The sequence below is a fragment of the Sus scrofa genome, chromosome 15 (genome assembly GCF_000003025.6).
Source record: "Sus scrofa isolate TJ Tabasco breed Duroc chromosome 15, Sscrofa11.1, whole genome shotgun sequence".
Lineage (NCBI taxonomy): Eukaryota > Metazoa > Chordata > Mammalia > Artiodactyla > Suidae > Sus > Sus scrofa.
In genome coordinates this window covers 102,104,327-102,131,755 of record NC_010457.5, presented here as the reverse complement: position 1 = coordinate 102,131,755, position 27,429 = coordinate 102,104,327, and the positions used below count along the sequence as shown (strand labels likewise).

Genomic DNA, 27,429 nt, shown 5'->3' with positions numbered 1-27,429 from the left:
CTCAGCAGGAATAACAGTCATTTCAAAGTGCTGGCGAGACAGGCAAGAACAGCTATATTTCTACCTACAAGGAGAATCATCAGAGAAGATGACATAATAAAACACAGGAGGTCAATTAAAATGTGAGATGGCAGAGCCAGAAGAGATAAAGACCAACAGAGATGCTTAGAAACACAACCCAGCTCCTGCCCTCAGAAGTGCATTGTCTAACTGTGAAGAGAATTATGCATCTTCATGACAAAATCACTCCCGCCCCCCAAAAAAAGAGTTAGAAAGTAAGAGTAAACATGAGGGATATGTTAGCAGTACAACATTTAAATATATACACATTTATTCTCTATAATACAATACATTCAACTAACTTTACTCTCCCAGAACTGTTGGCATTTTGAGTCATGAGAGCTGAAGCTCCTCAGATATCACTGTGGAGCAGTGACTTTCAAACAGCAATGGTTTTGTTCCCCAGAGGACATTTGGCAATAGCTAGAGACACTTGACTGTCACAGCTGAGAGGCAATCCTGGCCTCTAGTGAGCAGAGGTCAGGGATGCTTAACAAAACATCCTATAATGCACAGGACAGCCCCCCCACAATGAGGAATTATGTGTGGTCCCAAATGTTGCTACTGGCAAGGCTGAGAAACCCTGTTACAAAGCTACTTCAGCACTTCGCTTAATCATTATCTACAGTACTTGACCAGGGGAGTTCACCAATGAGAAGAGCTAATACATTTACCTGGCTTTTATTTGAGTGTTTAAGACAGTCATTCAAGACAAAGAGGACACTAGAATTTTCCAAGGTAATTTCTATCGTATAGTAATATCTGTGGCAATTTGGATAAGTAGTTTTGAGCATGCATTTAAAATTTCAGGTATTTTAAATGTCCAACATTTTTGGTCATAATTGTGTTTTCTACATTACTATGTTCCAAAAAAGAATTCCATTAACCAGTTCACTCTTCACAGCTCCAAGCCATTAAAATGTTAAGATAAGTTAGTAGATACAGAAATGTACCTTGGCTGACTTCATTGCTAACTTTCCTCTTTAATACCATATAACCTCTCGAGCCCTTAACTTCCAGAACACTCCATTTTGTTATTTATGCCCACAGATCTCTGCAAACACTTATCCTGCTTTTATGCAAATTGATTTTGGTGATGCTGCTACCACTGTGTGAAACTGCCTTCAATTTAGCCCTCTCACAATGAAGCCAGTCACAGAATGACTTCACATCTGTGATTTGCAGCTTATAAAGCACTTCCATGACATCATCTCACTCTTCAGGACAGCCCTGTGATATCTCATAGCACGTGTCAGGAATTATCACCATGTTGGGAGAAGGAATCTAAAGCTTAGCAATGCTCTTGAGAGCTGGGGCCAGACCTAGAAACCCAGTTGTCTGATTTGCGATCCACTCAACCACATCACCTCTTAGTGGGGATGACTCACTGGACATGGCTGGTGCCTCTTGCTTCCTCCTCCAAGCTCACACAGTTCATTGCTACGGCTGTATCACTAGTGCTGACAAAACAAAATGCCTCTTTTCTGAGAATGTTAAGAAGCCTTGAAATCACAGAGTGCTTCGAGGGACAAAATTTTGATGACCATTCTTCTTCTGGAGAGAACCTTAACCTAACCATTCAGATGAGGCTAAAAGATCATGTTTTAGCTTGTCCTTCATGTCTCGGTAGCACCAAAAAAAAACCCTAAAATTTTAAGGAAAAAAAAGAGGTTGTTCGCTTAAAATATGAAAATTGACCAGATTCTGTTTACATGGATTTCTTTGTTAGATATTCACAGAAGAGTCTGTGTGTGAGAGAGAATTCTGCCAATATTATGTCACTATTTGTTTCCACTATTAATAAGGGGTCCCTTGGTCATCACATTTCCCACTTTCTTTCCCTCTGTACCACCATCAAACCCCTCCTGACATCTTGGCAAACAGACTGTAGTGGAGTCAGTGGTCCACTTACAGCTCTGAGATATCACAAGAGGTGACCTGGTAGTATTTGGGATCCCTGCTAAGTGATACCTGGAGAAGTAGGAGGTGCTATTTGTAGCTGATTAGAATTCATGAAGAAAATGTAGGAGTTCCCGTCATGGCTCAGCAGAAATGAATCGGACTAGTATCCATGAGGACACAGGTTCAATCCCTGGCCTTGCTCAGTGGGTTGAGGAGCCAACGTTGCCATGTGCTATGGTGTAGCCTGCAGACACAGCTCGGAAATGGCATTTCTGTGGCTGTGGTGTAGGCTGGGTCTACAGCTCCTATCCAACCCCTAGCCTGGGAACCTCCATATGCCACAGGTGAGGCCCTAAAAAGACAAAAAAAAAAAGAATAAAGAAAAAAAAGAAAATGCATATTAGAACCAAGAAAAGAAACTTACAGTTCATTTGGTTCTACCAGCTTATTTTCAACTGAGAAAACGCAGCCCCAAAGAAAAGGAACATTGACAAACATAAATCATGGCCATTTCAAATATACGTTTTTTATATGGTAAAAATCTCTTCTGTCCATTTATTTTCTGCAGATGATCTTTCATTCTCAAGTACCAGGTACCACTTCCTGTTTGTTTTTTTCTATTGTTCGTCTTTCTCAGCGCTCTTGACTTCTTGTGATATATCATTGACATGGATTATTTGTGCCCATTTAACACTTCACCTTCAGCTTTCTTCCTAGTGTTAAATACATGAGGTCTGAGGCTAATTGGATTTTAATCTCACTACTTCACCTGGTAAGAGAGATGTTGGACAAGAGACTGAAGCTTCCTGGCCTCCATTTCCTCATCTTTGACCTGGTTAACATGGTGATAACAGTTGTACCTACTTCAAAGATGTTTGGAGAGAATAAAATGAGATTACATCTCTGTGTGTGTGTGTGTGTGTGTGTGTGTGTGTGTGTGTGTGTTTGCGCGTGCACGCACACATACCACACACAAGACATACATGCTTAGCACCATGCTGAGCACCTAGTAAAGCTCAATAGATGTCAGCTATTATTTTCACAAATAGTGTTTAATTATCAAAACCCTTGCTATTTAATTAAATTCAATAAATAAATCTGTGTCACAAATCAAGCCACCAATGGGGTCACCAAGTCTTCATTGTCAGCATGAGCAACAAAAACAACTTGTGGAATAGGAACCATTCATTGACTAGCCCTGGGTGCCAAGTAGTATGCTAAGAATTTTGCTGCTTTGTACCATTTTCCCTTAAGACAATCCAATGCTGTTTTGTTGTTTTCAAATAACACATAACCAAGTCTGTGAGAGGTGCAGTGACTTGCCCGAGATTACTTGGAGACAAACCAGGAAATAAGAGGTATATGACCCCAGAGTCTTTCGGATCTGAATCACTTTGCCTTTTTTCCTTCTCTAGAATGTGCCCAGCTCTAGATGGGGTACAGTCAGGTTGCCAGCCTGTGCCCACAGAGAACAAGGAATGTGACACAGGACAGCAGAAGTTGAAGGACCTCATCCCTCTCTTTCTTCTGCCTCTACTCCTCACCTAATGGCCTGAGAATTGGACTCTGGACACATGGCACTGATTCGTTGCAGCATGTGTGATGTGTGTTCCACAAAGTTTGGATATTAACTTCAGACCTTCCCTTACAGGTCTTCTCTTGCCATTATGATGCTTTAATTTCTGTGCCCTTTTACTAAAAATGATTCAGAACAAAAGCAGTTAAAGTTCTTTATGGGTAAACTAAAGAAACAATTTTAAGTTCACCAACTTCATGCTAGCCACACAATAGGAAATGAAGGCATTTTCTTGGTGTCTGACTGCTTCCCCAAAAAACCTTCTCTCATATCACATGCACTGCTTTTTGAGAATCTACAATGACATATTATGGCATATGCCAGCATCCCATTCTACAGAAAAGTCAGTTCAAAGGAATAAGGCCTGGGCTTTTTCACAACATTGGAAGCTCCGTAGATGCTTAATAATATTGATAGAAATAGCAATGCTCTAATAAATTTTTATTACCCTTCTCCAGGTTAAGAATATTACTTACACACACATACACATGTGTATGTGTGTATGATACGTGTCTGCTTTTTATAAAGCCTCTAAATAAAATTGGAGAGTATCCAATCCGGACGCTCAAATGTCAATCTTTATTTTACAAGCTCCAAAATGTATATCACAAGAAATTGTCATTCATCATGACAATTCGCATGTTCTGCATTGTTTTAATAGAAAAATCTAAAGTTTCATTATGTTAATGTTGAGCAATGAAAATAAAACATCATAAAAAAATAAGCACTTTTTGGTGATTGGCTATAGCAATTTTCTGTCAGCTTCAAGCACAATAAAAGCACACTGAATGAGAATGGAACAAATGCTAGGAATCCAACAGCACCAAAACTGTTTTACTGGATCCCTGGAAATCTAGTGCTAATAAGTGTCAGCTCCAAAAAAAACAAACCCAAAAAAACTTACCCAATAGACTATGTAATAATGTAATTGTTCCAAAGAAGATTTGCAGAGTGAGTTTTCCTATACGCCAATGCTGAGAGCAATCAACCCAAGTAACATTTTCTCATTCAAAATGATAGTAACTTACTTAAAATTTAATAACTGATTTAGATCAAATTCAAAATAGAGGACTATTATAGAGCAAATACAACACAAAGTTCCATCAATAACTTTGTTGATATTTTCCACAAATACAAAATTGATATACTAACAGGTGAATAATCTAGTCCGTGATTACTGTGGAAAGAAAAAAAAGCAGCCACATATACATCACTGTTGTGAAGAAGCTCATGTATTTTCTGTATCCAGACCCATATTTATGGAGCTATTAGCTAAAAACGTAGATTGGTATAAGAGGGAAGTGTAGATTTAGCTTTATATAAAGTATCTTAATCTTATAAAGTAAACTATTTCTTTTAATGTGTCAAAACTTACACATTTAGAAGATTTTATTCGTATTTCCTCTCCAATTTTTGTTCAAAGCTTTTTTAATCACAACGATTCTCTTTGAAATGAAGCCAAAATTTGTCATGTAGGATGGTGTGCTAACCAAGAAATAATAATTATAATATGATAAACTTATAAGTGATAAATATTTATTGACTTGAGTTAATATTTTTATACCAAAATGTCCCACTCTATAGAAAGACGAACAAACAGCATCCCCCTATTATGTGCTAAAGTTCAAAACAGCCATCCAGTCATTTACAAATTACTGAAAAGAAAGGACATGCAGACTAGATATGAGTCCACAATTATTTTTTTCAGCAGATTATCCAGGTAATAAATGTATAGAACAATTCTAGGAGCCGATTAAGGATGTTTTAATTTACATTTCCTCAGTCAAGTGAGTATACTGTTCTTGAATACATCTCATCCTTGAATAAAAAATATCTTGAAAGACTGGTCAACTTCACTAAATTTTGCATATTTTGTGTCAAGGAGTTTAAATTTTGCCCAAACCCTGACTTTTGAAACTGTCATTTTCCTTTACTAGTCTATTTCTTTTATATCCCAGAAAAGAAACAGTGTGATAACAGCAAAATCTGAAATGATTGGCCAAACTGGCCTGATAACACCTCTTTTTATATATCCGGCTTTTGTTTTGTTTTGCCTTTTGTAAACAGCTGATGAGTATTTGGCTGAAGACCTGAATGAATAAACCTTCACTTCAAGTTAGGGTTTATAGGCACTAGGGGTCTATATCATATTCTACACGTTTCAAAATGCACCGAATTACAAGATGTCTATTTCCTCCCCAAACTTGTGAGAGTATCTATGTCACCTCAAACTTCAAAGCCTGATTCTCTTACATTCATTTCACAAAAATGGGTACTTTCCTCTCCCCAAGAGGGCAAGCATCATCTAACGTATGACATATGACCTCTTCTCAAGGATTCATATGATCTGGGGGTGGCGGTGGGGGGAGGAAGACAAATGTCCACCTTACAAGAATGCTAGCATCTCTTTGGGGTTTGGGGAGCCATGGATCTTTTGTCCCAATATCCCTGCTTCTCTGTGGCCACTACACTGACACTGCCCATACCCTTGGCTGTGCATCCTGCTTGAATCCATGCAGGTTTCTCTTTGTTCTGTTGTCTGTGCAGACAACAGTCACCCGATAGTGGAGGAAAAGTGCTATTCTGAAGCTCTGTGAACATAAGTAAAATATTGTTGAATAGTGCCTAAGGAAATAGAAGAACATTATTTTAAATTATCTCGATCATAAAATCCAAGTGAAGATTTGGCAATATAGCAGCAAAAAAAAAAAAAAAAAAAAAAAAATCTCAAAACCAGTTATTCCTTTTAAATAAAAACAAAAATGAGAAACAGTAACTATTAGAAATCCCACCTGGTGCTTTTCCTGTGTTAATGATGCTTCTTAAATTGCATGTGGGTAAATGGTAATTTTGTTTCACACCATTAAAAACTAATGGAACCCTTGATGATAAGAAATGCCATAGCTAGCTTGTTGGAAAACGTTTAATTAATAAAGTAATAAAATTATTGTAAACTAGTGCAGTTTCAGGGAGAATTCAATGGGATATAAAACAGATAAAACATCCTAGAGAGTTTGCATAGGAAATAAACATTACTATATAAAATAACATATAAAGTTAAAGGGGTTTGTGTCACGAAGAATTAAAATTAGCTATTATACTAATAAAACAAAGATCATTCTTTCAGGGGAAAAATGCTAGAGAATATAGCTTATAAAAAAAGCTGTTTTTAATTATCCAAGAAAGCATGTAAATTATAAAAAGGGGAACATTGTTACATTTTTCCATAATTTGGAACTCAGAATGTAGGCATAAGTATACATATAGTAACTCTTAAAATAATCAAACAATTGGCTAAAATAAAAACCTTAACTCATTCTCCTGCCTTATAATTCTTACAAAAGAATGGAAAAAAAATGCACAAATACATAAATATGTACAAAGATATCCACAGCAACATCATTAGTTGAAAATTTAGGGGAAAAATTAATAAGGGACTGAGTGAATAAGTTATGCATATACAAGATAAAAACAGAATTAAAGGCTAATTATCTCTATATTTACAGGGAAAGATAGCCATAACATTGATAATTGAAGAGAGGCAGCTTATGGAAAACTGCATAATTTGAAACCATTAAAAAATCTAAATGTTTGTGTATCTGAAAGTTCAAGCTGTAAACTTGAACTTTAACCATTATTTCTAGTGATGGAATTATGGTAGATGGTAAGACAATTTTTGATTTTCCATTCTATGCATTTCTTTTTGGTTTCTCTGGTGTTTGCAATAAGTACTTATTAAATTTGTAAACAAAAAAATAAATTTTCTCCTTTAAAACATTTAAAAGTCATTCCACTCTTAAAGATGCAAAGACTAAATATAACTGGTTCTATTTCCAGGATGTCAAGATCAATTGTTAAATTCCAAAAAGTGAGGCTCTTTGGCTTTTTTGGTGAGTCTGAAGTATTCCCGTTGTCATAACTTCTGAAAACTTTCATAAATCTAGGATCAAAGATCCCTCAAAAAATAAAAGAAATGCCTAATATTTATATCACCACATTTTTACATATTTTTCTATAACGGGGGAGAAGTATCTATAAGAATTCAAAGTACTGTTTCTTCAGACAAAACGGCAAGAAAACTCATTTTGGAACTGCATTAGCATTGTATATGGTTAATCATCAGTCATAGAATATAGATGCAGGCCTGGGATTTTTTTTTTTTTTTTAATTTTGGTACCCAGCAGGGTTAAAGATACCACTGAATAGCTTATAGTCATTGGGGAACTTTGTATATATTGTATTTAAGAAACTTCAGCCTATTGGATACTGTCATTCAGAAATTCTTAAACGCTTCCATGTGCATAAACCAGCTGTTTAGATGACCACAGAGCACAGCCCAGCATTGTTAGTTCCAGGAATTCATAATAGAAATCACTGAGAAGGCCCTTGTCCACTCCTTATTACACCAAATCAAAGCACATCATCAAGCACAGGTGATTCTGTCTTCTTGATATCTCGCTCATCTTCATCTACATCTGTAATCTTAGCCTGGGGCTGAATTTCTGACCTGGCTTTCTGGTCTCATGACCCCAGCCTTATGTACTTTGCATCCATTCTCCTGAGTGGTATTTCTAAATGACTGACTGGGTCACATGACTCTAGCTCAAAACCCTTCTGTGCATCCCCAACATGCTCTTAAAATTCAAATCTTTAAAAGCAAGGCCTTTGAGGATGTGGACTCTGCTCACCTCCCCAGAATTACCACTTGCCACTCTTTCCACATGCACCTTAATTCCAGGCGTATTACGTCTTTGCTCTTCCTAGAACACATGAGGCTTTTTCCTGCTTGCTCATGCCTCCATGCCTACTCACATTTTGTTCCTTCTTCCTGGCAGCCTTCCTTTGCCTATCTCAGTCACCTCAGTTACTCATCCTCCAAACTCAGGTGACACTTTCTCCAGAAACCACTCTTTGAACTGCTTCTCCACCAAGATTCAGGCTAAGTATAGGATTCCTCTGGAATCTTAGAGCCCATTATTCATGCTGAAGGTATGCTGCCCTTAGCATATGATATGCTAATAGTATGTTCATTCTTCTGTTTCTCTTCTAAGCCTGAGACCCCCCTGAATACAGGAATATGTCTGGCATAGTTCTTGGAATATAGCATTATTTTTTACAGCAAGGTATTTTTGCGGACTGACAGACTGAATAATGATTGAGGAATGAATTTTCTTGCATCCAAGAAACATACACCTAGTCAAACCTTTTCACTGATAATGCAGAAATGAAAACTATTACTGATTTTCGCTACCCATCAAATAAACCAAACTTCTGTGTACCCTGGTTGACCAAAGTCATTTTAAAAAGTGAAATGAGAAGCAAATATATTCTTAGTGAGATTCGTTGGTAGAGTCTGGCACCAAAACACCATCAGCGTCCAGGTTAAACTCCAACTATATAAAATGGTTTTATTATCTATCCCGATGGATGGTTCGGACTGAGTCCACATATTGTTTAAGATAATGGTGCTTCTAGTGACAAGCATAGAAAAATATGTCCTCAAAATAGATTACTAGACTAGAGGGAACCTCTTTTCTTGCAAAATGTCTAGCTCTATGTATGATTTGAGTAGTAACAGCAGCTTTCTGGTGTGATGAAGTTAGTCAACATGCTATATAGCTGAGGATCTGAAGGAAATGATAACAGCAGGCAGATGGACAGATGAGCCTGGCCAAAAAAAAGTAAGAGTAGAGGAAACTCTTAACAGCAAAAATCAACCAAGAAGCAGAGGAAGATAAAAGGTGATTCACAGAGCAGCTGCAGGATGAGAGTGAGGGCTCTGGATTAGGATTTTGTCTGTCTTGGCTCCACTCTGTCAAGTGGGTACATCTCCTCGAAACTGCCAGCGTCCAATGTGTGTGTGTGTAAAGGTAATTCTTTTAAGAGTCATTTAAGCATTGTAAGGTACAACATAAATAGAGGAAAATATTATCATTGAATTATAATACAATTGTCAAAGAGGTATGACTGGAAAAGATTGCTGGTCACCTACAAATTTCTTAACTAACACCTTCACCAAAACAGGCTAAAGGCTTTTCCATGCAGGAAAAAACAAACAAAAAAAATTAACTCCATCTTTCAGCTACATCAAGATATTTTTGAACTACCTTCTCTCCTACTTCAGAACCAAGTTCCTCGAGTGAATACAAGTTACTTCTCATTTCCCACACACTGAGGTCTTGGATCCCAATCCTCTAGCAGCCACCAATGGATATTTTTTAATCCTCTGCTTTCTTCCTCTGTGGCCTTTGCCACTTGTTTTACCACCTCCTTCTTCTTGACCCTCTCTCCTTTGACTTCCATTTCCTCCAGGTTTTCCTCCTACCTCACTGACTATTCCTTTTCAGTCTCCTTCACGAGCTCTCTTCTTCTGTTGGTCCCTTAAAAATTAGTTCCCCGGGCCCAACCCCCCCACATTCACACAGGCGTAAACAGCCACCTGTGAAAAAAGACTTCTGGTCTCACTTTTCCTACTCACTATACTCGAGCAGATCATCTGAAATGTTTGAACAAGCTAAAGGGAAATTTATACTTCCTATAAAAATGTACTGTATAGATTAATAATAATCATAACAATAATAAGGATAGAAAGATAAACACTGAAATGTACACAGAAGGTGTAGAGGTGCTAAATCCTAATGCTCCATACAAAGAAATGAGTAGATAATGTTTAAAAGTGAAAAATGAGACTGCGGTATAATTAAGTTATTTGCAATGAAGGGAAATACCAGTGTGGGGGAAGTCAGCTAGAAGAGTAAAAAGCATTTCTCTGAGGAGTGAGAACTGCAGGAAGTCAGAAGTGTTTTGGGCAAAGGACTGCTGTTTTTCACAATACCTCTTATGATGCCATTTGGCTCTTTAAACTTCGCACACATTCATAGAAAAGGTGATAGGGATAACATTCCAAACCACCAGTTTCCTGATATATAAAATCAGTATTTTGATGTAAAATTTGCCTAAATGAAAAACGATAACTGGCACCATTCCAAAGCAGACCTCCACGAATGGAGCAATAAAAGAGAAAAAAAAAAATGCTCGAATGGCAGTTGAAGCAGGAGATGAAGCGATAACTGCCGTCTGGAATTAACTGCACACCCCTTCTCTACGAAGCACAAAACTGTACTACAATAACCAGCTCCTAAGTCTTCATCCCACCTCTGTTACAAGCAGCTCCTGTGCATGTTTGCCAGTGGGAATCTCCAGGTAAAATTCCATCTGCTGATTCTTGTTGCTGACATTAAATCTGTCCTATTAGATTCTTAATTTAGATGTTGGAGTAATATCATGGCTTCATCTATTAGGTCACTTATTTCTGGCAGATAACACATCCGCGACATATCTCTTAACTCTACACATGTTCGGCAACACCACACATAAGATTTTTAAGTGTTTCATTCTTAGAAGATATATATCTTTTGTGTAGAATATATTAAAAAAAGAAGTAAACACAGAACTTTCCACAGACTCATATATATTCCACATTGTAGGGCAGATATTTGTGAAGCCCCAGTGTGGCATCCTGTAAAAGCCTTTGGGGCTTTACAAGTGTTATTGGATTCCAGTCCCAATAATTGGTCTAATGTATCTTGTTTACAGGCATTCCTGATTAAAAAACAGAGAAGAACAAGACAGGAGGGGGCAAGGAAGGAGCATTCATTAGCAATCTCAAACTAAAAGGTAGTCAGAATCTATAAACTATTGACCCCATAGACAGAAATTTCCCTTCGTTTGAAATCAATTAACATTTATACATGAGCCATTAAAAAGCCATCATGCTTATAAGCCATTACGGTGTGTACCTACAGTATTGATTAGCATGCAGTCAGTTATTAATTAATGACATCATCACTCCCAAACCTCTTAAAACCTTCAGTGCCTTAAAGAAACACCCCCACCCACCAGAGCCAAGAACTCCACACTAGATGAACTCTATAGCCTCAAGCAGAAAAGTATATGTTTTCACAGAGCCTCTGCCTATATCCTTCTAATGCATCAGTCAACCCATAGTGCATGGTGGTGTGCTCCAAAATATGCCGTCTCATTTTAGAAGTAAGCCATATAAATCTCTGACCATATAATAGCTTTAATGAGATTTGTACAAGTGGCAGCAGCGTATTAACTTCTCAAAGCATACCCAATGTGAAAAGTACCGTCATCTACAATGTACATACAATGCCTGCCATCTAAAGCTAAAACACCTCTTTCATCCTGAATACCCCCTTACTCTACTCCGAAAGTACCTAACAAAGCGGGCCCAAAAACTGTATGAAAACACAAACACTACGAGATCTATAATATCAAACGTTCTTTCTTTCATGCAATACAAACCAAAATAATATTTTTAAATATCTTTTCTTCCTTTAAAAAAATTTTTTTTGTTCCACTCTCTGCGCAGATTCAAGAAAACAAGCGGAAGACCCTAAATCATACTGTGAAACAGAATCACTGCCGTTTACTTAAATACCACAGTCTGTTAAAGGGCAACACACTGACACAATGATAAAAGTCATATTAAGTGCACAATAGGGTTATAAAGTAAAAGCTACCCCAGGGAATCTGAAATCTATTAAAGAATGTTAACATTATCTTTCTTTCTAAATCAAATTAACCTCTGAAGAAGATAGATATACCACAAAATAACTAATTATTATTCAACCCATCTCCTATTACTCTTAATCATGGATAAGCTAGTTACTTGGTGTTCTCCACAAAACTGTTTAAATAATACAGAAATTTAATTAACATTTCTTGGTTGTGCAATTGTATATTGTGGTTTAAAAAGCTTCCCAATAGAATTTCATTAAATAAGTACAAGAATGAGACCAAACCACCTGAATTAAAATTCTACATTTTTCCACTGTCTTCTCCCCTGGGACCTTAGCAGATTATTCATTGTCCTCATTCAGAGTCATTGCAAAGAGAAGGTTGGACAAGTTTGAAGGAATGCACAGGCTCACAAAATATGCAGTATATCTCCTCATCTAACATTGTTAGGGGCTCCTTGCTCAGCCTGGAAGATGGAAAAGAAAGCACCCTTGTAAGATGATATTATTATCATCATCGTCATCATCATTATTTTGCCACAAAAGAGCTCTCTCTCTCTCTCTCTCTAGGTTAGAGACCATCCTGAAATAACGATTACAACATGAGAAGACAGGGCAAGAAGGAGGTTAAATAAAGCCCCTCTGTCTGGGGCTCACAATAGAAATCAGGTGTATTTGCTTCTGTGGAAGATTCTGGTTCATGGAAGAATTTTTTGCGTCATTTTTTTTTTCACCACAATCCAGATACGCTTATTTCTTCCATAAAGGAAGACATCTTTTTTTTTTAATAAAATTGGCAGTGAGGTTATGTGTAAGGCAAATTGTGACTGAGCCAATAATCTGTCATTCTTACCATCCAGAATGTTCACATGAAGATATAAACAGAAAAAGAAGCCACTTCATATGTAAAGAAAAAGGAAGACGCTTCCTCAAGATCTCAAAAGCTCAGATTCACACTCACCAGAGGGAAGAGTGAGGTGAGCAACAGAGAAGGTACGAAGGGAAGAGAAGAAATACTAACAGCAATGACAGATACCACAAATGATTTCACAGCAAAGAACTTACTTTAAACTTTAAGCAAGCACTTTGGTAGACCTGGTAACACTGCTCTCGTTTTATTCATGGCAGAAAAATCATACTATGTGGTCCTGATGCAGGTAAAAACAGGCTCTTCTTCAGAAAGAACAGTGTAACATCGAACTTCAGGGCGGTGAGATTATTGCTTTCAGAATGACCTCATGGCAAATTCTCCCCTCAGTTTCCCTTCCTCCTATCCCTAGAATTCCCTGGGTTTAAACGAAAGTCCCTCTATTCAAGGGGAAAAATCCATGGCAATTGAAAGCTACCATTCAGTGCTCTGGGTACCTCTCATGTCTTAGATAATCAGAGAGATGTTGAAGAATTTTAATTTTTTCTGCTGACCAGAAAAAAAGGAAAACCACATATATATGCATATATTTATTAGCTCTTTGGAGCAGATCATTTTACTGGCATTTAAACATCACCAGCAGGCAGTTAGCTTCTGTAAGGCCAAGAACCTACCACCAAAGGTTTTTGTTTACCTTCAAAAAATTGCAGCTAGATCAGAATTTACCTAGAAAGAATTATATGGGATTCTGAGGTCCCATAGGGAAAAAGGAAACGGAGCTCAAAGGAACAAAATGTATTAAGCATTCATCGTCAAAGACTTGGTAAGTGATGTGCACACCAGTTCCTCCCAACAGTTTCCCAGTTTTAGTGATGAGGATTCTGAGGCTACGGTAAAACCAGAGCGCATCAGGTGCTAAAGGCTGGGTTGAACCCAGTTCTTGCTGACGCTGAAGCTGACTTTTTCTCTGCTTCACTATTCTCCCTTAATTGCATTTGGTTGAAAATAAGCCTACAAAAGTTATCCCAGATTTCTTATGGCATAGAGCTTAGTACCTTGCACCCAATGAAGAAATCACAAAGTAAGGACTCCTATATTTACTGTTCTTGTTGCTGTTAATACGGATTTAAAACATGGGTTGAAATTCGTACCGATGATTGTGAGTCATGGCCTCTGCATACAATCTAGCAGAGGACTTCCTGGCATACAGTAGGTGTTTACTATTTATCAAGACTTCCTGACAAATACATAAAACAAGAGCCAGCCTGGGTGAAATGGGTCACCTGTACATCATAGTTTCTCTCGGTGGTAAAGAACTTCACTTTTCCACTGAGACTTAGACTTAAAAAAAAAAAAAAAAAAAAAAAAAAAAACAGTCAAGATGAAATGGAAAGCAATTATTTATGCCTTTGTAAAAACCCCAAACCTGTAATTTAAAAACAACAAAAATGGCAAAATTAAACTTGATAGAAGCATGAATTTTCATGTACACAAACACACCATATAGCCATGTGCGCTTTAAGGGAAACGTTCCCTGTCTTATGAAAGTGAGGCAACTTGTTATGATTTCTGCACACTTCCATAAAATACCAAAGAGGGAAAAAAAAAACCCTCCTGTCACTTGTCAGCTAGTTCAGTCACTGCTGCTGTAGAGGTACCATAACATATGCACGTCCCCTTCTGAAAATGTATCAAAAGGGGCTTTGGTAAACTCCTGTATAAGCATATCATATGTGCTAAAGCCAAAATGACTTAAATTCTATTCCCTGATGGATCTGCACATCAGATGCATAACTGATTAGTGACAACTGACACAGAAACAGAGAAAATGTTCACTGTTAGGACGAACACACGATTCACGCAGGAGTGCCACCAGGATGGCATGCTATACTTTTTGTATGTACAGAAAGTATGTTTCTCTCCTAGGAGAAAATTCTAGTCAAATAACTTTGCCTTGGAAGTACTTAATCTTCAAACTGACTTGGAAATGTGTCTTCAAAAACTCTCATCCACTTAATGTGTTCATCATTAAAACCTTGAAAAGTAGCGAAGATGTTGCCAGTTAAGAATAATTCATTCAATAATATTTCTCAAATGCTTATTCTGCGGAGTGTGTATTTCATTAAAGCATGACAGGAAAAAAACGTGCTAGTAACATAAAGAATCTAAAATATAAATTGATCGCATTGTATACATTGCTCATAGATTGAACAATTCTGAAAGATATCAAAGGACAGGAACTGTCCTGCAAGGATCACTGACTTAGAACAAGACAGTTCAAGCGACAGAATAAAAGATCATATTCATCCTATATGTGAAAGACAACTCTACGAAGCACTGAATTCTTCAATTTAATTTTTTATTTGTCCTTTGGGAAAGTTACCACAAGTATTTCACTACCATAAGGAAAACTATGTTATATCTTTAGGAATAATGAAGTATTTAACCCAAGCATGAGACAGACTTAGAAACTATTTTCTTCTTTCAGAAAAAGGTAAAACTATATTAAATGAGTCATTTCCACAAGTTCTCACCTTGGCAAAAACTGCATGTGCCCTCGGCTATAAATTTCAGGTAATTTTTTTAAAAATATTTTTACTTTTGAGGACGTTTCTCTCTCCTTGAATGTACACATTCATTTTGTGGTGTCTTTCTTCCCATACCTTTTAATGAGATCGCAGCATAAAAGGACGGTCCTGTCTAAAGTTTCTGATAGACACAGAAAAGACAATCCTAGATGATGCCCAACACACATTTCTTACTCTGAAGTTTGTTTTGTTATATTTCTCTTCCCCTAAAATCTTACCTCTCGACCTCTACCTACCCAGCTCCCCAAAATCTGCTGGTTTCAATCTCCTTGGAAAGAAGACCTCCCTCTGCTATTTTCTCTGCTCCTTCAAATCACAATAAAAAGGTGGATGAAAGAACATCTTAAATGAGTCCGCCTAAAACAAGTGCCTTCTTGGCCCCTTCCTAAATGTTGCAACAACTGCCAGCCTCCAAGAGACATGAAATACTGTTGAGAGGGTGCAAGGCCATTCCTACCACATCTCATCATCTCATCTGAGCAGTAAGAAGCCAGCAGCAGAGCTTGCGAAGGTACGAACGTCTTTTAACTACGGGACTTGGTGGTAGACCAGGATCCCTTCCTCCTTCCACATGTATTCCAGAAACCCTTCTTGTCCCTTTCCCGCCTTTGCCCCTCCCACCTCCCGCTTCAGGTTGCATTTGCACCAAAAAAAAAATGCTGCGGATGCACCATTTCTGGGAATTGGTACTGTGCCTGTCCCACGCAAGATTGTTCTGCCCCCCGCGCTTTGCTGCTTGGGCGTCTCTATCCTTGGAGTGCTCTGCGCCCCGTGCTTCCGGCCCCCATGCCAATACTATATTCTGACTTCTGTGCCAAAGCCAGCCACTCCAGAAGGCTCTGTATTTAAAGTTTTCCATACCAGAAGAACTGCACATAGATGAAGATGCATTTCATCAACTCTGCAAGAAACAAACACCAAAACAAAACCCTGGAACAACTGCATCACTTTCTTAAAGTGAGAGCCCTAAAAGCCAAAATTCTAGGCCTTCACAGAGTTCCTGCCTTGCATTTTCTTTTACATGAAGTTGCATTTGCATTTTTCTTTTTACAAAAAGAAGAATAAAACCATGTGGGTTTTAGGCAAATGTTTGGGCGGGTTTTTTTGTTTGTTTGTTTACTTTCTCAAGGCTACTTTTTATTGCTCCAGCCATTGGCACTAACGTCTTTGGTATTTTTCTCCTAGCTCTCTTGCCTGATGTGTTCTTAACATGTTTTCATAGCCCCTTTCTCAGTACTGTAACACATAATGAAGCTTTCCAGTCTCTGCCTACATTATTTGCCAGGAATGGTTTACAGAAAACATAACCGACCTATATGGAATATAACATCTGAGGACTATTTCAAACTTATAAGAAAGAAGCTCACAGGAGTGACTTTTTTTTTTTTTTTTTTTTAAACTAAATCAGCCCACATGCCAGTTAACGGTTTACCAGAATGTTACCTCCTTATATGAGCTGGCTGCTTTTTGCACCAGTTCCTGATGTTAGTGGGGTGTGATAAAGAAACTGCAAAATATAAAGGAACAATATTACAAGCCAACCTGTTGATATTCTGAACAAGAAAGCTCCTTATACTGCACCAAGTAAAACACTATCATGTAATATTTGGGCAATATTCTAATGCACTAAGGAAGGCCCTGAAGGCTTAACTTCTGATCCATTCACTTCTGATCATTTTTATGATCCAAAGTAGTTCTTGCTCTAATATAAAACATATCTTCAACCACCTACTAGTTACAAAAGCCATTAAATTCTTGAAGATTGAAGGTGGAAAAGTAAAGTGTGCGTATTTTAGACCCCAAATGATCTTCCTGTGGCAATTTTAGAATAAACTATGAAGAATTCTGCAATTTTAATCTCCTCAGTAGCTTCCCATTACTAAACAAGCACAGTGCCACGGTGCAAATGTAGACGTTACATGTCATCTTGATCTGCTGCTTTTTTCTTTCATTAAAGCTTTAATGCAGCAATTATGGCTACGTTGCCCTATAAAAAAAGGAAAAGGCAGTTTACTTTAAAAAGTGAAATTGCATAGCCTACTATTTAATTATACACAAATGTAAATGGCCTATTTTTCCATAACTGGTTATTACAGCACTGTTTTACTTTCTGAGTTTTCACAATCTCTAAAACCTACAAAGCTTCCTGCTATATAATTGTTTTGTTACATTATTGTTTTCATCTTATTTTTTCTTTTAATGTGAGTGCAGCGGGATAAATCTTGGTTTTAAGCCAGCCACTACTTCATCTACTTAAGCTTTTATAGATGAAGATTGCTGTAATTATCAGAATACCCGCTTATTTCTGAAGTATTATCCTGGCAACCTGCTGGCATTTACAACCAATTAACAAGCTTTGCCATTAGTTGCATAAGGGATATCGCAGAGTAAACCCATTGTGTGCTAATTTTCTATTTTAGATAATCAGTTTGGCCATCCAGAATGGAAAGAAGAAGAAAAGAAAAGGTTTGACACTCAGTGGTAGACATGTAAAAATTACTGCGTGCCCCCTAGAGACAAAGGTATCCTGCAACTCAATGATTGCTTTGTTGCCGTCACTATTGGTTCTTAAGTATTTCCCTTTGTCTCTTTTGGAAGAAAAAAAAAGTGGGGATTCAGCAAAGTAATCATGTCCTATCTCACATGATCTTGGTCTTTAAAAGCAGACTAGCTTCTCTTACTATCCTGCCCATAATTTGACCAAATTGTACAAGTGTTAAACACCTTTAAAAAAAAAAAAAAAAGAAATTGAGCACGAGTTCTTTGGGTTTTTGGTGGTGTTTTTTTTTTTTTTTTAAATGCCTTTCAACCTATTTTCCTTTCCCTTCATCCCCCACACCCTTTGCTATTAGAGTAAATTAATGCACCGGCCTCCTCCAACTGAGCTGCCTTAAAATTAGCCTGCTAGCTGGGTTTAGTTAAAGCAGTGTGTTGTCGTCTTATTGCTCTGTTTAAACAGTCTCTGATAGTAATATATCCAGAAGTTGGGTTGACAACAAGGCAAGAAGCTGCAATTGTGTAGTTCTGTTTTGCTATTAAAGCTCAGGATTCACCCCAAGAGAGTAAATGTCATCACCAGCCCTAAGAATGTCAGTGTGGGGCCACAGGAGACTCCAGGGCTTGTGTTCAGAAAGAATCTATCCCCTTGAGTCTTGGGCAATACTAATAGTTACTTCATCCCTGTTCTCTGCTTCTATCTGAAAAGTTCTCCAGGTCAACAAGCTGCCTCCTCTCTCCTGCCCCCCTGATGATTCCTCATCAAATGTAACTTGTTCTCTGTGAAGGCAAGCACAGTCTGGTGTTTTGAAAGGACTGATACTGACTTGTACTTATCCTTGGTATTTGTAAAGTTCTTTGGCCACAGAGCTTCTGAACCCCGGCCCCCCACCACCACCACTCTGCACTTTAAAATCAAAGCTTTCAGCACCTCCATCATGGGCTAGTAGGTTTCTCTATTTGCAGTCAAACTGGTCTTTAGATCACATCACCATCCTCCTTGCTTTGTTCTCACTCAAGGGACTTGTCTGTGACAGCAGAGTTGTAAAGTACCCATCTCTGAGGACCAGCTTTACCCTGGATTAATTAAGAGCCTTACACATACACACTCACACACAAACTCATGAGGAGGTACTCACTATCCCATGGACCAGATTAAAAACTTCTAATAATTTCCTTCTGTCCAATAGTTTGATTACAGATGCAGGTAATGGATCTGTTTATAGGTAAAGCCATATTATCAGGGCATGACACCACTATAAGAGACTTTTCTATCTTCATAACCAAATCCACAACTCATTATAGCATTAAATTTGAACATATTTTTCCAGAAAATGAAGACATTATTATGCTTCTCACCAATATGGCTTATTGAAATCAGGAGGAGACATTCTTTTCAAGGTTTGTTATATGCTTATACTACTGTAAAATTCTTATGAAGAAAACCCTAGCTAACTTTCCACTTTGACAGCGCGGGAACCTAAATCCTCATGTTTTGTGCACAGAACTACCCAATCACACACACACACACACACACACACAAAATCACTTACACGGTTAGAGAGAGAGAGAAAAGACAAAAAAAAAAAAAAAAAAAAAAAAAAAAAAAAAAAGGAAGTTCTTTTTTCGTTATTCCTGTCTTGTAACTATTCAGGGAGGCTAAATTGGTGAGCCCAATAATCTAAATATAACTCCTGCTGTTATGTCAATAGACTTGTATTTTAATAGTTATTAAAGTAGCTATTTTAACTGGATTTGTTTCCTAGTAAAGAAATTGCTAATTTCCAAGTGTAGTGATTTGAAACTGCTCTATTGGAGCTGTAGTAAAGGAGGAGAGAAAGAAAAACTCTAAAATGTCTTTTTGGAAATGCTGCAATTAATCAGTTCAACAGGTAAGAGCAGCCCTCCTGAAGTCTTACTCCCACAATAAGAAGGAGGGCCACAGCTATACCAGTTTTGCATCTGAGAGATATTTATTTAGTCTCCCTTTATGTGCATCTCAGAAGTTCTAGAGCTGTAAAAATGGGGTTTTCCACAGCAAATAGTTAATCCTAGTGACTGCATCCCCTCTGGAGTGCAAGTCTTTCTCCCATTTTCCTACCTTTGTGATCTTGCTTAAGTCACCTCTCTGTGCTCAGTTTTCTCAACTGTGAAATGTGAGAGTAATTACCTTATAGAGTTGTTGTAGTAATTAAATAAGGCATGTAAAATGCTGGGCACGATGCAAAGTCCAGAGTAATACGAATGTAATTTATTGTTCTATAATTTTATACTAGTGATCAGATTAAGATCAGAGCAGGAACAGAGGGAGGGACACTGGGAGAGGCCAGAGAGGAAGAATTTATAACTATGTCATCATTTCTTCCTAAGGGTGATACCTATGGCTTTGATTTTGTTTGTTATACAGGTAAGCCTTAGGCTGGAAAGACTGTTGTCAAAGAGAGCTAGTCTCAGTCATAACATATCAGTAAGCACACATATAGTATTTTATAATCATCTCTTACTTTTCAATAAACTCCACTAGAGTAAATAAAATAAATAGCAATATGTGGCCATTACCAGTCAATATTGGGCATTTTAAAAATATACTACTGCCTGAAATCAGCTAAAGTTTATCTTATAAAGAGATTTTAGGTGTAAAATTAGTCCCATTAGACTTAGTGCAAAGTGTTTCCCACAATGAGAGTAGGTTTAGCTTCTTGGCTTGTAAATTCCACACAGCAAAATTCTTGTCTGTTTTTCTCATTGCTGCATCTCTAGGACTCAGCCAGGGCTTTACACAATAATTATTTATTGGAGGGATAAATGAATGATTTCATTTTCTGTTGATGATTTTTCTATCAACTATTGGTCTTTAATGAAACATTAAATCAATTAAGTGTTAAGTCCCTAGGGCTGTAGTAAATTATGGAGCTGAAAACACAAAGAAATTGAGATGAAAGAATTCTGTCCCAAAATAGTTTACCGCATAGTTTTAGGGCCTCTTTAACGTCCATGTGGTAAGGTTGCTAAGTTCAAAAACAGTGTTGTGTTTTCCTGAAAACTACAATAGCATTCTCAGCCTGCAATCGTTCTATAAACAGAAAATTGAAGCTTTCCATTTCATGAAGAATGCAGTAAGAGTGAACAAATGCTCATCAAGATCCGAGAGCCTATTAAAATCCCAAATTTGCCTCTTTCAAGGAATGCTTTATGGTTGTGTGCAATTATTAGGCCAGCCCTCTTTGATCCAATAATCTGTGATGAAAGTTAGAAAAGTAGCATGTGCATCACAGTTTAAAATTATTAGACAGAGGAGAATGTAAAATTGAATATGAGTCAGGTTCTAGAATAAGTTGACGGATTTTAATTGTAGAATGGAACCAGAATATACCTTACAACTTGAAAACCTCTAAGGCACATTTCTATTGCTGTCAAAAGGTGAAATTGATTCCACCTCTCTACAAGCTCATCAAAGTTTTCCAAATAGCAGCCTTCAGCTGTTGAGTGTTATGTTTCGATTATATTTCAGATGACTTTTCTGGTGTGTTTTTTAATTGGCAGGAGCTCAACAAACATTTTTATATCACAAAGAGTTTCCTTTTACATTAATGAAAATGAACCAAACCTTGAGAGAGCACCTTCTATCAGCTTGAGCTTCCTATTTGTCTGCAGAATGTTAAATAATAGCCGATCTAGCCATGAAAAATTTTCAGGATAAAAGTACTGCAGTTCGGATTAAAAATCCTATAAAATGCATCTTGCATAAGATTTGTAGCTTTTAAAGAAAGGCAAGTAAAGACAATTATAACACATTTATGATTCTAGCCCAATAATTAAGAATACATTTTCATTGTCATTGTTTTTCAATGTTAAGTTAAAATATCTTTTTAGAGGAATGTTAGTCCATATAAGGATGTAAAGTCATCTGCATTTCTTCTGAGTTCTTCTTGTATTAACATACAAAATCACAAGAAATTCTCAATTCAGCTTAAATATCACCATTACAGATTTCTTCCATGGCACAAAAAATTCAAGTTAATTCTGTCATTATGACCAAACTTGCTATTGTCTTCACACCTTATATCCTTCCAAACTGAGGAATGTCAAATTTAACAAAATTTGAAAAAAATACAAAAGGTAACAAAAGCCTGTCTACAATATCTAATAGCTATCCTTTTTCTCTAGAGTATAATAATTTCAAAAACATGTATTTAATTTCCTTTCTAGATCTTTTAATTCATGGCTGAGAGCTTTTCATGTTGCAACTGCATACATACATGCCTCCTTATCACTTTTTAACAACTTTCCGCAAAGGCAATGTAGAACAGCCACATATGTAAGACTATGTTTCAAGATATTTATGAAAGGAGCCTACGTCAGAACCAAAAAAATAATAAAAGTGCAGGCAGACTCTTCAGAATATGTTTTACCATGTCACTGCTTTTGAAAGGGAAAGGAATAAAGGTCAGGAAAAGCAGCTGCTCAGCACAGCAATTTGGGAAGGAAGAGATGTGTAGTTTATAATGACATAAAAGCCATCCACACAGATGAGTGTTCTGGGGTTGGAGAAAGGTGACGATCTGAGATGATTGCTGCATGGGGCATCAGGGTAGTGTCAGAAGGCCTCTCTTCTTGATTCTATGATGTATTAATAGCAGCCCAAACCATCCCATTCACAGGGGCTCACCCACTCCCAGGCTAGAGAGAGGAGCTGGCAAGCTAGATGCCATATCCTAACCCAGGAGCAGGGCTAGCACATCTGACCTGGATTATCTTCTTCCTGACCCCAGCCCTGGTCCTGACTTCAGACCCTCTTACTGTCAACTTTCCTGGAAGGCAAAGAGGATGTGAAGGAGTGACAAATACCTGTAGTGCCACCTAAAGCATAAGAATCTAGAGTCCATTCTGTTTCTGGAGCAATATCAAAGTATAAGGGAGCTCTCAGGCTTGGGTGGTTCAAATCCTAGCTTTGCCTCCTTCTAGCTTTGTAGCCTTCAAAAAGTTACATAAGCTTTCTGTGCTTCCATTTCATGCCCTGTAAAGTGCAGCTGGTGAATAGTACCTCCCTGGTAAACTTGTCTGGAGAATGAAATGAGTGCCAAACCTCCGTGTGAATTGCTTGGCATAAGGCCAAGCATATAATTGGTTCTCCATAAATATCAGCTATTAGTATCATTATTGTGATGCGAGCAATGTCTACCCCTTGACTATTGGCACCATCCCACCTCTTTTCCCAATGCTGGCCCCAAACACCAGAGGTTGCCATAATAAGTTTGTGACTCTGGATGCATACAAACATTTAGGCAGCTCTAGAGACTTGAGCAGAACTTTAATTATTGAGCCCCTGCAGTTTGAGAACCTCCTGGTTTTTGAGAACCCACTGGTCTTGAATAAGGGACTAGGCGTGATGTTGAAAGGCACGCCAGTGGCTTCATGGATGTGTAGGACAAAAGAAGTTTCAAGGGAGGCTGTCACACGTGGTTTGGAATTCCTTCTCTCTCACTTATCAGCCAAGGAAATCTACTGCGGGCAGGTTCAAGAATCTTTATGAGCATCCGTTCCTTTTCTTTAAAACGGCATAATGGTAACAACCTGCTTCCAGAGTTGCATGAAATTAGGATGTTCTAGATAGAGATATATAGAGAGAAGGTTTGTTTCCTAGCACACAGAAAGCACACAATGTGTAGTAGCGTCATTGCGAAGAACAGGAAAGAGCTTAGTTGTGGACCCAGGGGAATTGTAGTAGATCCCGAATAATGGTTCCCCAAATATGTACAGGCTCTAATCTCTGAAATTCATGAATCTATTGTTACATTGCACAGCAAAAAAAAAAAGACATTGAAGATGTAATTAGGGTTTTTAGTTTGTTTGGGTTTTGTTTTTTTGTTTTGTTTTTTGGCCACGCACAGCATACCAAAGTTCCCAGGCCAGGGATTAAACTCACAGCACAGCAGCAGTAACCTGAGCCACAGCAGTGACGATGCCGAGACTCCAACCACTAGGCCTCTAGGGAACTCCTAAAATATTTAAATAGGGAATTTATGCTTAATTATCTAGATAAATTTAGTCTAATCACATGAGCCCTTAAAAGCAGAGAACTTCCCCCTGCTAGATGCAGAAGAATGATAAGGTACAAGGCAAAGTCAAAGAGATCCCAAGCCTGAGAAAGATTGGACTCACCGTTACTGGCTCAGGAAGTAGGGGTCCTCATGCAAGGGTCAGAATAAGGCCTCTGGGAGCTAAGGGCAGTCCCCAGCTGACAGTCTGCAAGGAAAGGAGAACTTGAGTCTTAAAACTGCAAGGCACTGGATTCAGCCAACACCTGAATGAGCTTGGAAGGAGATTCTTCCCAGAGCTTTGAAGAAGAATCAGTCAACCCGGTGACATCTCAATCCTAGCCTTGGGAAACAGGGGTCAGAGAAACCAGCCACATCAACCCGGACTTCCTATCTGTAAAACTGAGATCATAAATTTGTGTCATGTTAAGTGCTAAGTTTGTGCTAATTTGTTATGGCAGTAATAAGAATATAATACAGGAAGTATTAATATAAATGGGTCTCGCTCCTAGTTTGTGATATTCTCAGTTGGAAGAAGAGCTGCTGAAAGACAGAGCTGCTACCAAATAATGATAGCTAATGTTTTTGATCATTTACTTAGTAGGGCACAATGCCAAGTGTTTTACATATATTATCTCCTTTTATCTTCACAAACTCATTAGGTAGGTATGGTTACAACTGCTATTTTGCAAGTGAAGAGATAAAGAAATGAAAGCACAGGAAGGTTAAAGACTCAGCAGTAATCACTGAGCTTTACACATAGCAGAACCAGGATTCAAACTTAGACAGTGATTCCAGAGCCTAGGCTATTCACTGTAATACTAGGCTTCCCTCAGCCCAGCACAGGGATTGGCATGCAATCTACAAGAGACCTTTTGCTGAATAGTTGAACAAATGAATAAGTGAATACCAAGAAATAGTTTATAGTTCAAAAGAGTGAATAGTTCTAACTTAACCAGACTTTTCAGTCTCAATTATTTCTAGAACCTAAAGACTGACCTATCCAAGGGAATATTACTAAATCATTTTACTAGTCAGTTAAGGTAGGCTCTGCTGTTGTAACAAATAAACCAATAATCTCAGTGGTTCAGCACTACCAAAATTGATTCTCATTTGTGCAAACCTGTTCTGAGTGCAGGCAAATTTCCAGAGCAACTGCCTTCCGTGCAGTCACTTGGAGAATCAAGGCTACTTTGATTCTGTGACTCTGTCTTCTCAATAGAAGGTCCTCTAAGTTGCTGAGGCAGAAGAGCACCTGGAGACATCCTACACACTCTTCCAGGGTTCAGTGTGAAAGTGACATCATTTACACTCACAGCCCATTGACCAGAACTTGTCTCAGGTCACCCTCAATTACAAGTCTTAGACTTGCAGTTTTCCATGTGCCAAGGAGGAGAGAAGCATCAGATCCTATTGGCCACTAGTAATATCAACCAAAATCACCAACTCTCACTCTCTAGAAAAGACTTATTTAAAAATAATAGCTCTAACTTCCCAAATTAAGTGTCTCAAGAACCTCTATTTCAGTGCAGTCTGTTTGACATCCTGCCTTCCAATCTACATTTCAATTCTTCATGACGAATCTTTTTCCTGTTGCAAGGCTTTCCTAAATTACACATGGCCAACGGGATATCCACTTAGACAGTCCACCTGACTTCCAGAGCTCTGAAGACCTTGACCTGGAACTCTCAGAACATGATGTCTCTATACTGTCACCAAACCGAAGGACCTTCAAAATTCATGGTCAACCAACATTAATCAAATATTTATCTATCCCCAGGAACCAAGAGAATTCAACTATCAGAGGACAAACTGAGATGTGAGTTAATTTTTATTTTATATTAAAAACTCACCCCTTGGGAGTTCCTATTACGGCCCAGTGGGTTAAGAATCCAATAGTCTCTGTGACGATACAGGTTTGATCCCTGGCTTCACTCAGTGGGTGAAGTATCCGGTGTTCCATGAGCTGTGGTGTAGGTCACAGAAGTGGCTCAGATATGGCGTTGCTGTAGCATAGGCCAGCAGCTGCAGCTCCAGTTTGACTCCTAGGCTGGGAACTTCCCATATGCCACAGGTGCAGCTATATTAAAAGAAAAAAAGAGAGTTGTAGAAAGTTCCTCAACCTACGCAAATAAGAATTTTACTAGAATCTCATTTAGACGCATGCTTTCTTTTTTTCCTTTTTAGGGCCACACAGGCAGCATATGAAAGAGGTTCCCAGGCTAGGAGTTGAATCAGAGCTGCAGCTGCTGGCCTACGCCATAACCACAGCAATGCCCGGTCCAAACCACTTCTGCAACCTACACCACAGTTCACAGCAACACCAGATATGTAACCCACTGAGTGAGGCCAGGGATCAAGCCTGCATCCTCATGGATATTAGACGGGTTCATTACTGCTGAGCCACAAAAGGAATTCCTAGACTCATACTTCTTTCCCTAAGTTAATTAGTGGGTATGGGTCTTGTTTTGGATTAGTGAAGATGTAAGAGAAAGTAAGGAAAGGTCCCTATAATATAGGAAGATAAGTTAATATACATGTCCCCAAAGTCTGATTCTCAGATTTCAGTAAATGTAGCATCACAAACCTGAAAAATGAAGTTTAAACCATAGTGATATTAGTGTTCACCTTAGAGAGATTAGCCATCTCTCTTATTCTCGTGGAAATGTGCAAAATAACAATTTCACATTTTTGGAAAACTGAAAAAATAAATTTGGCCCCATGTCTTGAGAATGCTCTGAGGAAGACTTTGTTATTTAGAATAGTGCTTCTCAAACTGTGAGCATGCGGAAAGTGACCTGCAGAGCTTATATAAAATTAAGATTCCTAGTAACTCTCCTCCTCAAATGTCTGTTTCCAGTAGGTGTTCTCTGTGACCCTAAAACCACAGTTGAACACACAGCCCACGTGATGCTGTGATCCAAGTGATTAGGCTACAAAGTGTTTGTTTTCAGTTTGCAGTGAAATAAGGAGCTCATGTCAGACTGAAAATCAATGCCCAGCTCCCTTCACCAAGACAGTCTTGCTCTTTAAAAGTTAGTTGGGAGTTCCCGTCGTGGCGCAGTGGTTAACGAATCCGACTGGGAACCAAGAGGTTGCGAGTTCGGTCCCTGCCCTTGCTCAGTGGGTTAACGATCCAGCGTTGCCGTGAGCTGTGGTGTAGGTCGCAGACACGGCTTGGATCCCGCATTGCTATGGCTCTGGCGTAGGCTGGCAGCTACGGCTCCAATTCGACCCCTAGCCTGGGAACCTCCATATGCCGCAGGAGCGGCCCAAAGAAATAGCAAAAAAAAACAAAATAAATAAATAAAAGTTAGTTGAACTTAACGGTGTGTTTGATGATGAAGACAATTTCTAT

The 27,429-nt window shown here is 38.2% G+C and overlaps 1 protein-coding gene across 7 annotated transcripts in view; it reads right to left on the bottom strand.

The window, feature by feature from the left end:
* Positions 1-27,429, bottom strand: part of PLCL1 (phospholipase C like 1) — an 821,890-nt gene that overhangs the window by 292,470 nt on the left and 501,991 nt on the right. For all 7 annotated transcript variants that reach the window (XR_002339304.1, XR_002339301.1, XR_002339302.1 and 4 more), the window contains one exon: positions 24,196-24,279. Coding sequence is in view for 2 of the 7 variants with exons in the window: in XM_021075726.1 (XP_020931385.1) it covers positions 24,206-24,279 (74 nt within the window). In the remaining 5 variants the exon portion in view is untranslated. The remainder of the gene's footprint in view (positions 1-24,195; positions 24,280-27,429) is intronic.